The sequence below is a fragment of the Aethina tumida genome, chromosome 3, assembly GCF_024364675.1.
Source record: "Aethina tumida isolate Nest 87 chromosome 3, icAetTumi1.1, whole genome shotgun sequence".
Taxonomy (NCBI): Eukaryota; Metazoa; Arthropoda; class Insecta; order Coleoptera; family Nitidulidae; genus Aethina; species Aethina tumida.
In genome coordinates, this window is record NC_065437.1 from 29,597,517 (window position 1) to 29,612,206 (window position 14,690).

The following is a 14,690-nucleotide window of genomic DNA, read 5'->3' on the forward strand; positions in this document are numbered from 1 at the left end:
CGAAATCGCAGATAGATCCAATGTTGTACATAGTGTTATTTCCCGCTTACGTGGTCTATTTCATCAAACTGGCTTTACTTCAGAAAGACTAAGGAATGGTAGACCAAGGAATACTCCCGCAAATGAAGACCAATATTTGCCATTGAGAGGCAGCAGATATCCTCCAACGTCCTCCTCGCAACTAGTTGGTCAACTACTACTCAAACCACTTCAGATATGATAAGGAAATGCTTGGGATATAAAGGTTTTGTTCACAAAGACCATAAGTTAACAGAAAAATGAAAATCTATACTTTTTACAGATGAAATAAAATTGAGCTATACAATAATGATCGCCGAGTTCCCATCTGGTATCGATGTGTTCCACGAAATCATAGAATATTTCAATAATTTTTCACATTTCAATGTGGTCAATGGACGAGAACTTTTTGTTAACAAAATGCTCGTCTGCATTGCTTAGGAATTATGCTCCATCGTCTCGAAACGCTGGTTAATAATACCTTACAAATTCCGTCTAGGTCACCTGACCTAAATCCCATCGAGCATGCTTGGGATATGTTAATACAGCGGTTTTCGAATCATCAACCCCGCAACTGAAGTTAAATAACTTCATACAAGGTATCAAGGAGTGACCAATACGCAATACAACATAATACGTGGTGTAAAATAAGTTAATGTGTGCATAAATTTGATAAAAAAATAAAAAATGCTAGTTCAATTTGTTAGGTCGCATATACATGAGTTTATTTATCAATTTGTTTCTCAAAAAAAAATCTCACTATTGTTAAATAATTGTATAGTGAGTCGATCATCCTCTATGGTCAACCATCATCATAATCAATACATTGTCCAGCGAGAGACATTTGCGGTCTATTAATTAGGAAATGGTACAAAATTAATATAGGACAATCAAAGCATACGTGTCAATTTACGTGTTAAATGGATTACCTGCCTACGACTCATTTAATAATACACCTATACATTGATTTGATATATTGGGTACAATGAACTGATTTGATTCTGATAAATTGTAAATTATATATATATATATATATATATATATATATATATATATATATAATTTACAATTTATTTAAATTTGAAATTTTCTGAAATTTTTGAAACATTTTATGAATATGGTTGAATATTAGTTAAAATATTTAATATAAAAATTATTAATTTTGTTATATAAAAATAGTATAAATTAATAATATAACGTATAATAATAATATATAATAATTTAAAAATCATTCTAAACTTCAATATTAATTGTTGATTTTGTTGCTTAATAATTCTACAAATATAAAAACAACATAAATGCTAAGCGTTTTTAATAAAATAATTCTCTTTGTATATTTACCACAATATAGGCAACTCATATCACACATTCATTTTTATATGAAATATTTAATAAAACTATTATATGAAACGTAAAATGAATAATTGTAATACAAATGACAATATATATATACATATTATACGCACAAGTAAATCAACAATTTATTCTCATTTAATCAAAACTTTTTGGAACCATTTACACGTCATGTAAAATCATCTGTCAACTCAAGTAATTTTTCATAAACAAATAAAATGGGGGATTATTCTGTAAATCAGCAAGACTTTTATTGGGGGCAACAAGGAGATGCTACAGGCAATGGATATTACAACCAAGACTACACCCAATTTGAGAATCAACAACTTGGTAAGGTTAACTCCCTTAATAAATCAATTTGTTCTAACATATACCCGGTTCCAGACTTCAAGAACGTTAGCGAATATGAAAACACAGCTTACGCAAGTTACGCGGCACCACAAATGTATACACCCACGGACTTCGTTGATGAGAAGGGCGGTGTAGATGAATTTGATGAACCACCCTTACTCGAAGAGTTAGAAATTTATCCTGATAGAATACTGGAGAAAGTCTGTGCGGTTTTAAACCCATTAAGAGCCCACAGTCTAGCTGATGACGCAGATTATCTAACCAAGGAAGCAGATCTGGCTGGACCCATATTTTTTTGTTTATTATTAGCCAGTTGTTTGTTTATGTCAGGCAGCAAAGTACAATTTGGTTATATCTATGGAATATCAACTACATCTTGTGTCTTAATGTATGTGTTATTAAATTTGATGTCACACTCCAGTGGTACTTTCTCTCTAAGCACTGTTGCAAGCATACTAGGATATTGTTTGATTCCAATTGTGGGGCTATCGATAATAGGACTGTTTTTTAAATTCAGTGGACTGATTGGTGTAGTTTTGTCTGCCCTTGTAGTCATTTGGTCCAGTTTCTCTGCTTCCAGATTGTTTACAACAGTGTCAGGTGATAAACAACAGCAACCGCTTATTGCTTATCCCTGTGCAATTATTTATGGTGTATATATTTTATTGGTAGTATTTTAAGTAATATATTAGAGTTATGTGTATCTATTTTTTTACTAAATTGTAAATAACAGCTACTACATGCTAGCAAAAACCAAAATGGAATTAATAAATAACATCATCTTATACTATTTTTTTATTACAAAATATTAAACATATATTTATTATTCAAAATATAATACAATGTGTATAAACCTTACTTTAGAGCATCAGGAGTTCTTAGTGTGTCTGCTGACCTCAATACTTTGTTCAATCTTTTTCCTATCAGTTTTGGGTATGTGTTATTTTTAATCAAAAACTCTTTACTTTGATGTGACACTGCTCCATTGTTAATTTGAAACATGCACAAGGCCTTCAGAGGCTCCAACAATTTTTCTTTGTACACAGAATTTTTCTCAACAATTGATAATGTTTCTGCTGCTGTTTCTAATGTACTAAGACAACCATCTGTTGGTTGTGTCCGAATTATATATTCACTTGTACTGGTGGTTAAAAGTTTAACCTGTTTCAATTTATGTAAGTCTGGACTGCCTGTATAAATGGCTTTAGCTTGTGGCCAAGTTCCATCAATTATAATAATGTTATAACTTTGTCCTGGGTTTTCTTCAACCAATTTGTTTATATCAACAGCAGAGGGACTGGGATACAACAACAATGTGTTTGGCTCATTTAGAATATCACTCAGTACTTTGTGTTTGCCTGGAAATCGTTTTCCTTTAAATATTAAGCATTTATCCTGTTCTAATCCCAACTCAAGCATGGGAGCTGTACGTAAACATCTTTTCTCCTCAGCTGGATGTTGAATTAAAATTATCCTGCTTTCAGGCGACAAAGGGGGTTTTGGCACCCATTGGCAATAACATACGGTTTCGGGACGGCTAAAAGTGTATGATTAAATATTGTATCAATTATAATAGGGCAAACTTACCCACATTTGTCGCAAATATCTCTTTTTATTGGTGGATCAGTTGGAAGCCCTGCTAATTCTAACATTACGTCACATTCTTCGAACATTCTGATTTACACAATATTGTTTCTTCAATTTTTATTCTAATTTATTAGATTTATTCACAACTAACCTATAAATTCCTTTTATCTAATGGAAATTTGAATATTTGGCATGAACATTTTCTTTTTATATTCGAATGTTATAATATTTAATAGTAAGAAAATATAATTTAATCTCAAATATATCTGTATAGTTCATATTCTGACAATCCAGAATATTTTTTTAATTGTTATTGTTGTAATTAGGTTATTGTTGTGATGAAAAAATTAACAGACTTAATTAAATAAAATATTTATAACAAATACAAATGCAGCAAAATAATGTATCCAAATAAATTATGGTACTCATTAGAAATTGGAAGTATAACACCTTTTATACTTCATGAAACTAATTACTCCAATAGAGTAGTCATTTTAAAAAATTACACACAACTAAAAATTACACAGGTAAATATGTCACTATTGATATATAGGACCTAACTTATTCAATTCAATTTTATGGAGAAAAGAAAATGTATTAAAATATAAAACAATTATAACATGAACTACTTTTCTAATTTATTTTGAACAAAATTTCATTGCTGGTTTTTCCAAAATTGACAACTTTGTTATTTCCAATAGAATATCTGCAGCTATCAATTTTGATGTAAAGAAAATTAGTTTGGCATAAATGTTAACCAAGTATCATCCTATAAAGAACATTATTAGTGCTCCAATACATTATACAGGGTGCTCGTTATTCAGTTTAATTTTGTGCATCTTGTATCGTCAATAACTTTATTTTTAAAACTACATATGTTTTAGCATATAAAAATTAAATTAGTATAAGTAATTCTCTATATATACAATGAATATTAACAGAGTTTGCCAAAAATGTAAAAAACGAATAATTTCCTATGTACATGTATAGAATTGTCATGGATGGTATGTATTTTGTAACTAACATTACATTATATTTTTGGTAAAATCTTTACCTATTATGCTTATACCAATAAGTTTTTTAATGATTATTATGACAACACATTGAAAATTACAGTTATTGATATTTTAAAATGCACAAAATTCAACGTAAATAACGAATACTCTACACATTTGCAAGTACTAATGGTTTATTATAGGACGGTACTGACGAAACTGATAATAAAATTTTGTTTCAAATAAATTAGAAAAATAGTTCAATTGCTATAAAAATTTCAAATCAATATCTTTTTCTGTTGTTCTTAAATTGTTAATGATTAAGGTGAATCATATGTACATTAAAATTATTATTTTACTCAGACTCATTCACAGCATTTTACTTACAATGAACTGAAAAAGTACATTGATTGTAAATTTGTGAATAATCAGTTTATTAAATTCAAATATATTGAATCAAGAATGAAAAACAAAGAATATTCTTACATTAATTTTTTTTGTCAAACTATATATATATATATATATATATATATATATATATATATATATATATATATATATATATATATATATATATTTAATATTTATATCACTTTTAAATATAAAATATGTTTATTGCGATTTGAAGACATAAATATAAATATTTTATTAAAATAAAGTATTGTCATTATTTTATAAAATTAAATTTTGGTTATATTTACTCTTGGTTTTGTATTTGTGATTAAAACCTTACATGTGCTACAATTATATTCATAAAATTTATTAATTTCCCAAAAATTGTAATAACAAGCAAAAAATATATGTTGATTTAAAACAACAAAACTTACAAGTTTATACAATCACTAGGAAATATTAGTCAAAAATACTATTGCATTCATCAGATGCTAGAAACCAGTATCAAAGTTTCAAAAGCATCAAAGCACGACAAAAATTAACGCCAGTGATCGTGAATGGTCTTTAAATGATTATGTGCTCTTTCGGTGATCATGAGATCGGGATAAATGGGACTTAGGCCCTCCACACCCATTAGGCTCAGTCCTGCCAAACCTAAGCAAGTGTGCATCGGATCGGGCACGGAATTTATCGTCTTCGATATTCCGCCGTATTTGTCCTGCGTGGTAAGTATAAATTTCTCGCAGTCTTCGGTATCAATGAACTGATAGGAGTTCAGAATTTTTAATGTGCCTCCAGTCCAAAATGAGTAACACGTGTCGAACGGTTTGTTGGGTCTGCCGTTGAAGCCACCGTTTAATCGATTTATGAGCCACAAACGCAATGCCCTAAATTGGGCGTCGGATAATCTGTGCAGCTGGTTACTCAGCTTGAGCGCCGCTATTGCGCAGAAGGTTGAACCGCTGTGAGCCTCCAGGCCAGGCCCTTGCCCTATTCCACCTTCATATGACTGAAAAATACAGAGGTTTAAGTAATTTGAAGGTTAATATAATTTATTTATGAAATTTAAGTTTTATTTTTCATTATGCACTATTTCAAATAATTTACGCACGACAAAAATGATCATTACTAATTAGTTTTTTCTAAAAGTGAGAAATATAAAAGTATACATTACTTATTTTTGTATATAAAAATATGTTTCCTTCCTAAATATCCTAAAAAAACTAAAAAATAATTTAATAAAAAAATGGGGAATAAATCTATATTTTTATATAAATTAATTAATATCATTTAATATTGGGTACTATTACAGTTTCACACCATCTATTTATACTTATTTTCACATATGTTCTATTGGGTTACACTTTGGACTGTGGACCAATCCCAAGAGAAACAAGATAATTTTGGACTACATAGGCAATGTGTAGTCCAGCCTTATCCTGCATATGAAGCAACGAGTTTTTATTGTTAATAAAAAATACACTTTTTAAAAAGCATTTATGAAGATGTTATTATTAACAAGCTATTTACTTTGACCGTTTTTTTTTAATTTAAAAAATATTAATTTTTGGACAATTTTTGATAAAAACATAAATAATCAAAAGGATTTTAAAATTAAAAATAATTTGTTTACTTAAAATTTTCACCTTATGTATTTTGTTTAATTAATAAAGTTATATTGTAATGAAAAATTAAATTGATTTTAGTCATAGTGATGTAACAAAGCCAATAAATTGGCATTAATATACACTAATCACAAAGAATTACAAAAAAAAAATATAATTTGTATTTCATTTGTTTAAAAATAATTAATGACACTTACTATACTGTTTAAGATAAAATCTACCATTTTCTCAATATCTACTCCACTCCAGTCATCCAAAATATAGGATACTGCAGCAGCACAATAGACAAACCTCATGTCATCTTCAGTTCCTTCCACTGCTGCTTTAAATGAGCCATTTGGTAGTTGGAGTGCTTTTAAACCTGATAATAATTGTAAAAATTAATTGCATCAATAATAATATTGAATGTACTTACTATTTATAATTGACTTCCTGTGGACTCCACTTAAATCATCCCCTAATATTATTAATGTACATAAGGCGGCATAGGTTGTTGCGATATGACCCCATTTGTATAAACTATTTTGGCCCCTATTTTCTACAGTATTAAGTATTCCAGTTGCTTGAAATCCACTTACGAGATCTACAAGTACATTAATAAAAATTACTCAATTTATTAACTATGATGTTACCTCTATCATTAAGGACTTGAAACGAATACAGTGAATTGATTATTTCTTTCTTTTTCTCTTCTGTGATGGCATTTAACTTATCAAGAGTATCCAGTCCTGCTATGCTGAAGAAGGCCACTACTACTCTAAAAGTAGACATGTCCATTTAAAAATTAAAACAAGCTCCAACTGTACAAGTAACTTTACCTACTAGGCTCCAAGTGAGCATAATAAGACGGCAATATCTTAAAAAAGTTTAATAAAAATTTCTCATGCAGTTCTGGAGTAAATATAAATTCTATATTGCTCATGTTTGTAATGGGTAACGCCTCTTTTTAAAACTATATTAATTTGGGACCTCTATAAAACATATAATCTTGTTTTCATACTTAATTCAACAATATAAAAATGGTTTATAAATAAATACTAGTTATCCCATTATATATATTAAAATACTTAGAACACATTTAATAAACGTAAAATATGACAGGATGTCAAATTCAACTGGTGTCAGTAGTTCCAATATTTCGTAGTTCGTTTCACACGCACTTTTAATATAGTACTACTATATTATGGCATTTATGTATTTCCTTCATATTTTATGTATATAAATGTGTTTTGACTTTTGAAATACAGTAAATATGATTACCCGTATTTGAAATACAATGATAATAATAGTTTGTAAAATGAGTTGCCTACAATAATAAACTTGTAGCATAAAAGCTCAACATTGTTGTCAGTTTTCCTGTAGACAACAATCACATTTAAAAATAGTGAACAATAACACGCAATTACGAACTCATAAATACATTTTTCTTAACATAACTTTAAAATTAAAAGTACCTACAATGTCATATTTTAAAATATATGGCAATAAAAATACGATTGCATACAAGTACGTCAACAATGCCGTCAGAAATTCCCTGAGCTTTGGAAGGTCGTCTGTGTGTAGCAGGAGCTTTCGTGCATGTAGCCTTCGCCCCCCTCCATGCGACCGTAGTATGATACCTCTTTTCAATGTTTACCATCGCGATGACAGGCACCAAACAGTCGTTTTCAGTTCTTGGAGCACGTCACTAGGACTCTTGCGACCGTGTGGTGAGCGTGGACAAGTTTATGTGTAAATTTTGTGAAGGAACGAACGTGTGTGTGCACGATAATTTATCAAACGAAAAGCTGTAACATTCTACGGTTGTTAGAAGTGGAATTTCCATCCTACTGGCTCAGTTCAATTATTTTTGGTAACGTTGGCCTGTTTATGTTATTGTTTATTTTAATTTGTTGTGGACATTCGGCAAACTTAGATCACAGTTCACGACACTCCTTTTATATTTTATGCGAATATGTAAATTTCTTTATAAATATGCGATACTTGCTGTTTGTTATTTCATTTTGTTTGAATATAATAAGAATATGTGGTTAAATAATTCCAATTGGAGATACAATTTTCATAATTCTTTCTTAAATGAATGGAAATACATAATTTAATACGATATTAAAATCCCATTCCTAGAATTTTAGTAATATGATATATTTCAACACAATCATTAAAAAATACACTATAACAATTGGTGATGAAAAATCAAATATACTGAAGATTATAAATCATTTGTTTGTCCACAAAAACCGTTAATGTCTTTTGAAAATTGATAATTTTGTCCATTATGATAATGTAGATCTTAAATGCTTTTAAATTGCACTCATTATATTATACATAAATAAATTTCAATAACTATTTAAATATATTTTATATAATCTGACCTTATTTTATTTACATATGTATTATGCATACTATTTGCAAATTTAATAAATTGTACCTTAGGTATAAAATATTCCTAAATGTATTTATTTAAATTTAATTTATAAAATAAATTTAAAGGGATTCTAACTAAATATATATAAATATTTACAGAATCAAGAACCTATTTTTATTGTGTAGTAAATTTAACTAAGATTAATTGATTAATTATCAATATCAGTTGTCAAAATAATTATTATATAATTTAAATATATTTAAATTTTTTATTTTTAAACATTTATTGATAGAATTTACTTGTATCAATTATTTTTCTTATAATTAAATTATTTTATATAGACAATTTAAATGAAATTTGAAACTGTAGTTTTATCTTCCTGTAACTTACTTTGTGTCGCAAACACCACTATTTTATGGCGGTTTATATCGAACATCCTAAATATGTTTGTTTAAACGCTACCTGGCACTACTTAATTGAATTTCCCTGTGATCGCAGGATACGCATTGACATTTAATATATCAATTTGCAATTTAATGAGTTTTATTAATCATATTACAATGAAAATAATAAATAGAATATCGGAAAATCATCCCCTGAGCAATTACTGTTCAAATTTCCCTCACCACAAATAATTAAAATGAAAATGAATGTAAATTATATGAAATAATCTGATTAATTACAAACTGTCACAGTTAAAAACGTACATTTCATTATCGATATGCATTCTTAAATTATTACTAATCTCAAATACAAACGTAATTTGTAATGTTATTATGCATCGTAGTAATGTGGTGATAAATAAATAAAAGCAGTTCCCAGAACCTCAATAAATATGCTCTTGTGTCTGTATATTTTCCTAATTGCTCGTAATTGTTGTTAATTCGCGGTTGTCTGTGCTGTAATTAGACTGTAAGTTTCAGCAGATATGTGCAAATAGGCGAGCCATACACACAACATGTGTATTTATGTTTTTACAAGCACTAATTCGGTCATTACACTTCTAGACCTTAATGGTCCCAGTGTTATGCTCGTTTTTATCCCCGGGAGCTACATTTCATTACGAACGATTTGACGTCGCAACAAATTTTACGATCGGTGGATATTTTGAGCTTTCGTAAATTCGGGACCGATGATGGACCATTAACATTTTCTATTTCGCCACAGTTCAAAGACCTCGAACTTAATGGTCTCGGTTCCTGCACCGAAAGTCGGGAATTTATCTCGAAAACTCAGAAAGATTAAAGAAAACATTAGTTTTCTTCGATGTTAAATCCCCATTTACAAGTACGTGTTTAATCTCTGAAGTACAGAATCTGTTTGGCTTATTGACGAGAACAATTGTGATTCATCATCAATTAAAGATTGGCTGAGTGGAACCAATATAGATCGAGCTTTGTAATTTGCCATCGTTTATCGCAATTGCATAGTTAGTTTAGTTGCATATTGTAATGATTGTATATAAAAAAAATTAATAAGACTCTGTAAGGAATTGATACTGTTTGGGGAATTTTATCATAAGCTAATATTTGCTACTCGTATCTTTAAATTTTTTAACACACATTATAATTCATTATAGTCAAACATATCGAAATATCAAAATGCAAACAATAAACATTCATAGCACTCATCATCTTGTCTAAACTTATTTCCTGCAACGAATGAAACTTTGCATAAAACATTATATTTCAATCCACAATCAGGCAGATAAAACATGCCTTAATTTAAATTTCAAATTACAGTTTCAATACAGCACTTCCTATTTAACCATCATTGGCAACCTTGACTTCTCATGTAAATTATAATTGTTGCGCTCGTTTTTAATCTCGCCAATAATTATTTGCTATACGCTATAATAAATCAGATCTCAACCGTTAGTAATTTGAACACAACTCGCAGACCGAATAAACAAGTTATCAAGACTCGAGGAGAACTAAACATAATAATTATACCTTTACACCGAATATATGTTTGAAATTAATTAACATTTGATGCTTCAATTTAATTTAGTTCACAATTACAGCCTTACACAGATTTTACTTTTAACTAAATTAAATTATAAAATAAAGCTTTCACATTTGAAATCCGGCAACAAAATTCAATTAACCTTAATTTAGGTTGTCAAAATAGCATTTTCACCTAACAATCAGTTTTAAATTTATTTTGTCGGAATGAAATTTGCGAAATTAAATTTGCCTAAATGCATCGAAATGTCCATTAATATCAAATTGATGTAAACTGGACAATGCCACCTATAATACTTCCCTAATATTTGCATCAAACTGATTAATATCCCCGACGCCGGGTTTCGTTGTTCCTGTATCCGAGTAAAGTTTTGACATGATTGGTTTTTAGATTTATTTCCTAGAAATTCCCTATTCAGGACCGACGTTCTGAAATATCAGTTCGCGTGGATGATAAGAATGCCAAATGAATTTCTTCAGCGGAGGGCTTTAGTATGTCTATATTTAGATGTATTGGGTGAGGTCGCCCGTTCGTGCATTCATCTTATGAATTTCAAAATACATCTTTTGTCAGTTTCCCACTCCGAAAATACGGTTCTGCGAAGGGCCAAAAGTTAATCTAAGCAATTTAAATTTACATCGATTAAACTTCCAAGATATACTCCCCGCCATCAAAGGACTCCAGATAATTCACGAGGCGTTATTATCCGAAAGTGAAAATATGTCTGCTGCTCTAGTTCGCCACGGGCTGCTCTATTCATTAATGGAAAATCAATTTAACTTTCACTAATCCCCGGCATCTACGGGAAACTAATTTTCCAAGAGACCCATTCTAATTTTGTTCGTATTAAAAATAATATAAATGGCAACTCTAATCACAGTTAATAAATCTGTAAATTTGTGACTAAACGTTTCGTTTGTTTCGTTTAAACTGCCATGAGTAATAGCTAATAGCAATGATTCATTTACGAGTTGGTCAATGGATGTTGAGACATTCTAGTCTGTGTAAATATTTTTCTATTATTAATTTTATACCATTTACAATACAAATAAACGTAAACCAAGAAAAAATATTTGAGCAAGTGGGTGAAGAATGCCATTAAACGTATGTTAAAAATATGCGTGGTAGTTATAACAATGCGATTGCAATTTATGCCAAGTTCAAGATATTTTAGTCTTCATCTTTTTATTGATTGACAATCATTATGCAAAACATGGATTTATTCAAACGTGGAAATGTCTAACTGCAACAATTAAATAGAAGCTAGTGAAAAATTATTACTAAATAAAAAAGAATTATTTAAAAAGAGAAAGAGAGAGGGTGAATATCATCATCAAAAATTGCGATATCTTCATTTTTGAAATGTTTGAAATACATAAATTGAATAAGCATAAAAGAATAATATATTAGGAATTTATCATACTATTGTTTGTGTTAAGCTTTTGAAATCACATATTTCCAATATGATACATATTTCGAAGTTGTAACTATTTTGCATTAACAGTGAGACAATATAGAATATAGTATAAAAAATATTTTAATGAAATAGAAATTAATTAGATTATTTCAATTATTAATATGCCATTTGTAGCATCAGACATACATTTTCAATAGACGCAATAATTTTCAAGGAGACAAGATTAAATTTTAATGACTCACTCAACAATATTTTACTTTTTAAAGTACTGAAGTTAATTACTGAAAAATGTTATGCTTCATTACGATAGTAGATGAAAATACTGTTATGAATTAATATACATAATTAAATTATAAAATCTGTAAATGGTTCCAAACAGATGATTGGTGTCCCAGTTAAATATTATCTAATATAAAACCACAAGATAATGCTGGAAATACCACCATTATAAAAAATCTAACTGTATATAGTTTTTATGATCTGACACGAAATTCAATACTGCAATTAATTAGGGGAAAATATTATCCAATTTATTATAACTTAATGGCTGAGGTTCAACTTTTTAATTAATGAAGTAAATATCATTAAATTATGTGCAGTATCTATTACGCAGTGCAAAGTTTAAATATTTGATAAAAATTGTGGTGAATTAAAATTATCGACTGGTTTAAAAACGGAACAAAATTAAAATATGTAATTTATTTAATTCTGAGAAGTAAGTTTTCAGTATAATGTTTGTGAAAATTTAAGTAATTGAAACCCTCTTGTTTTGGTAAAGTAATATAATTAAAGAAGACTTGTGTAGCAAACCTTTACCGTCTGATCACTTATAAAAGCAGTACTAGACTTGGAAGATGAAAGGCTGTTTGTTTATGATAAATAATAAAATTGAAGTGCTTTGAAAATTTCATTAACCGACAGTTTATTATCAGTTAAATGCAAATTGTGGTACGGAGCACAAATCAGTTTATCAGTTTTGGCATAATGTGAACTAAATTTACCTTTGGCATTAAACTTCCACCAAATGCAACGAGTCATTTTATAAATTATTTTAATCGCAGTAAACGACAAGAATTAAAAAGCAAGAGTTTGAAGATTTCCCCGATCTTCGTCGTCAGAAGATGGGGACGTCGGACAGTGCCACTCTGCATCGCACGAACGCGGAAGGTCATTGCCGAGTGGAAAGAAATTCCGTCTGAAAAATGAAAAATAAAGTGATGGAACGTGAACGGCGTACATACGTATAAAAGCGCTGGGGACGTTATATCTGGTCGAGAGGAATCTGACCCGTTTGGAATGCGTGCCGTTCGCGGCCGTTCGGAATACGATATTGCTTCGGTACCTTCAACAAAGTGTTATGATCGATCTGTTCATAATATGTATATAAATTACATATTCCAGATAGATAAATATATTTATAGTTGTTATAGTTCGATTATAAAATTAAAGTTGGCCAGACCAACTTCTTAGGTTAATGAAATACTCCTGGCGGAGTCTATTATGTGGAAAAGTTTTTTGATAATTTACATAAAAATTGGTTTTTCTTCGATTTCTGCGCCTCTGAACTTGAAATACAACTCATTCGTAACGATTACGCAACAGCCCGAAAGCCAGCTGATCCTGATGTAATATTGATGAGACGTTGTCTTCAGCATGTCTCTTAAACATTAAAATAGTTTTCGTGAATCCTTTCGACCGCCAACAACATCAGATTGACAACGTGTCACTGTCATCTTATAAATTTCGTAACAAATGTGTTTTCAAAAACAATTTGATGTTTGTACGAAGCTAGTTTAGTTTTCTATTTTTTTACAACCAATTTTATTAGAAAATACAGTTGATGCTTTGATTAGAGAACGTTTTTGTTTTGTTTCGTTTAAAACAAACAACTTTATTGCTATATCATGGTATTACTCAAGTATTAGAGTGATAGAATTTAATATATTTATAGTTTTAAAAGTTTTTTAAGTAAAACATAGAAATTTTGATTTTCTTATTGCTACTCACATGAGTACAAAAAATATCAGATTTGGAAGAAGGAAAATATGAAATTCCCATTTCTTTTAATGAGACCTGTACACCAGACAGCTGTAGTTATGGTTTGGGGTGCTACTGCATATGGTAGACAGTCACCTTTAATTTTCATTAGAGGTAAATTGTCCGCCTAACAAAATAACCTTTTAAAATCCTGATTTTCAACAATGATCGACCTCATATTGCGAAAGTTACTTTAAGCAATTTAAAACTGAAAATTTGATTTTATTACTGCTGGTTTGACAATTACTCATTGAAATAGAGTATAGAAAAAATATATCTAGTGGTTTAATTTTAACATTAGATGTGTATACTGCCCATATGAGCATATGAGAATAAAAAAATATTAGAATTGTAAGATGGAAAATATAAAATTTCCATTTTTTAATGAGATCTGCACACCGAACAGCTGGAGTTATAGTTTGGGGTGCCACTACATATGGTTGTCAGTCACCTTTATTTTTTATTAGTGGTAAATTGACCGCCTAGCAATTCATCCAAGAAATTGTGGAACCCCATTTGCTACCATACATTAGAACCTTTCAAAATCCTGTTTTTCAACCGGATAATGATCGATCTCATATTGT

The 14,690-nt window shown here is 29.6% G+C and overlaps 4 protein-coding genes across 7 annotated transcripts in view; 2 read left to right on the top strand and 2 right to left on the bottom strand.

The window, feature by feature from the left end:
- Positions 1-2,507, top strand: part of LOC109605622 (protein YIPF5) — a 459,086-nt gene extending 456,579 nt beyond the window's left edge. For both annotated transcript variants that reach the window (XM_049964466.1, XM_049964467.1), the window contains exons 2-3: positions 1,565-1,701; positions 1,756-2,507. In XM_049964466.1, the coding sequence (XP_049820423.1) occupies positions 1,590-1,701; positions 1,756-2,402 (759 nt within the window). In that variant the 5' untranslated portion in view covers positions 1,565-1,589 and the 3' untranslated portion in view covers positions 2,403-2,507. The remainder of the gene's footprint in view (positions 1-1,564; positions 1,702-1,755) is intronic.
- A 3-nt stretch (positions 2,508-2,510) lies between these two features.
- On the bottom strand, positions 2,511-3,617 carry LOC109605761 (tRNA-uridine aminocarboxypropyltransferase 2). The gene is made up of 2 exons (XM_020022350.2): positions 3,310-3,617; positions 2,511-3,259 (listed from the first exon to the last, which is right to left on the bottom strand). Exons 1-2 carry the CDS (start codon positions 3,393-3,395, stop codon positions 2,578-2,580), a joined length of 768 nt encoding a protein of 255 aa, XP_019877909.2. The 5' UTR covers positions 3,396-3,617; the 3' UTR covers positions 2,511-2,577.
- A 1,421-nt stretch (positions 3,618-5,038) lies between these two features.
- Positions 5,039-7,431, bottom strand: LOC109605763 (geranylgeranyl transferase type-1 subunit beta). The gene is made up of 5 exons (XM_020022352.2): positions 7,141-7,431; positions 6,955-7,079; positions 6,738-6,905; positions 6,520-6,683; positions 5,039-5,706 (listed from the first exon to the last, which is right to left on the bottom strand). The coding sequence occupies exons 1-5, from the start codon at positions 7,242-7,244 to the stop codon at positions 5,236-5,238; spliced, it is 1,032 nt and encodes a 343-aa protein (XP_019877911.1). The 5' UTR covers positions 7,245-7,431; the 3' UTR covers positions 5,039-5,235.
- A 461-nt stretch (positions 7,432-7,892) lies between these two features.
- LOC109605620 (tumor necrosis factor alpha-induced protein 8-like protein) overlaps positions 7,893-14,690 on the top strand; it is a 28,867-nt gene continuing 22,069 nt past the window's right edge. For 2 of the 3 annotated variants that reach the window (XM_049964846.1, XM_020022212.2), the window contains exon 1: positions 7,894-8,174. The gene's annotated coding sequence lies outside the window, so the exon portion shown is untranslated. Of the gene's footprint in view, positions 8,175-14,690 lie in introns of all 3 variants that reach the window. The other variant, XM_020022213.2, reaches the window with a different exon arrangement.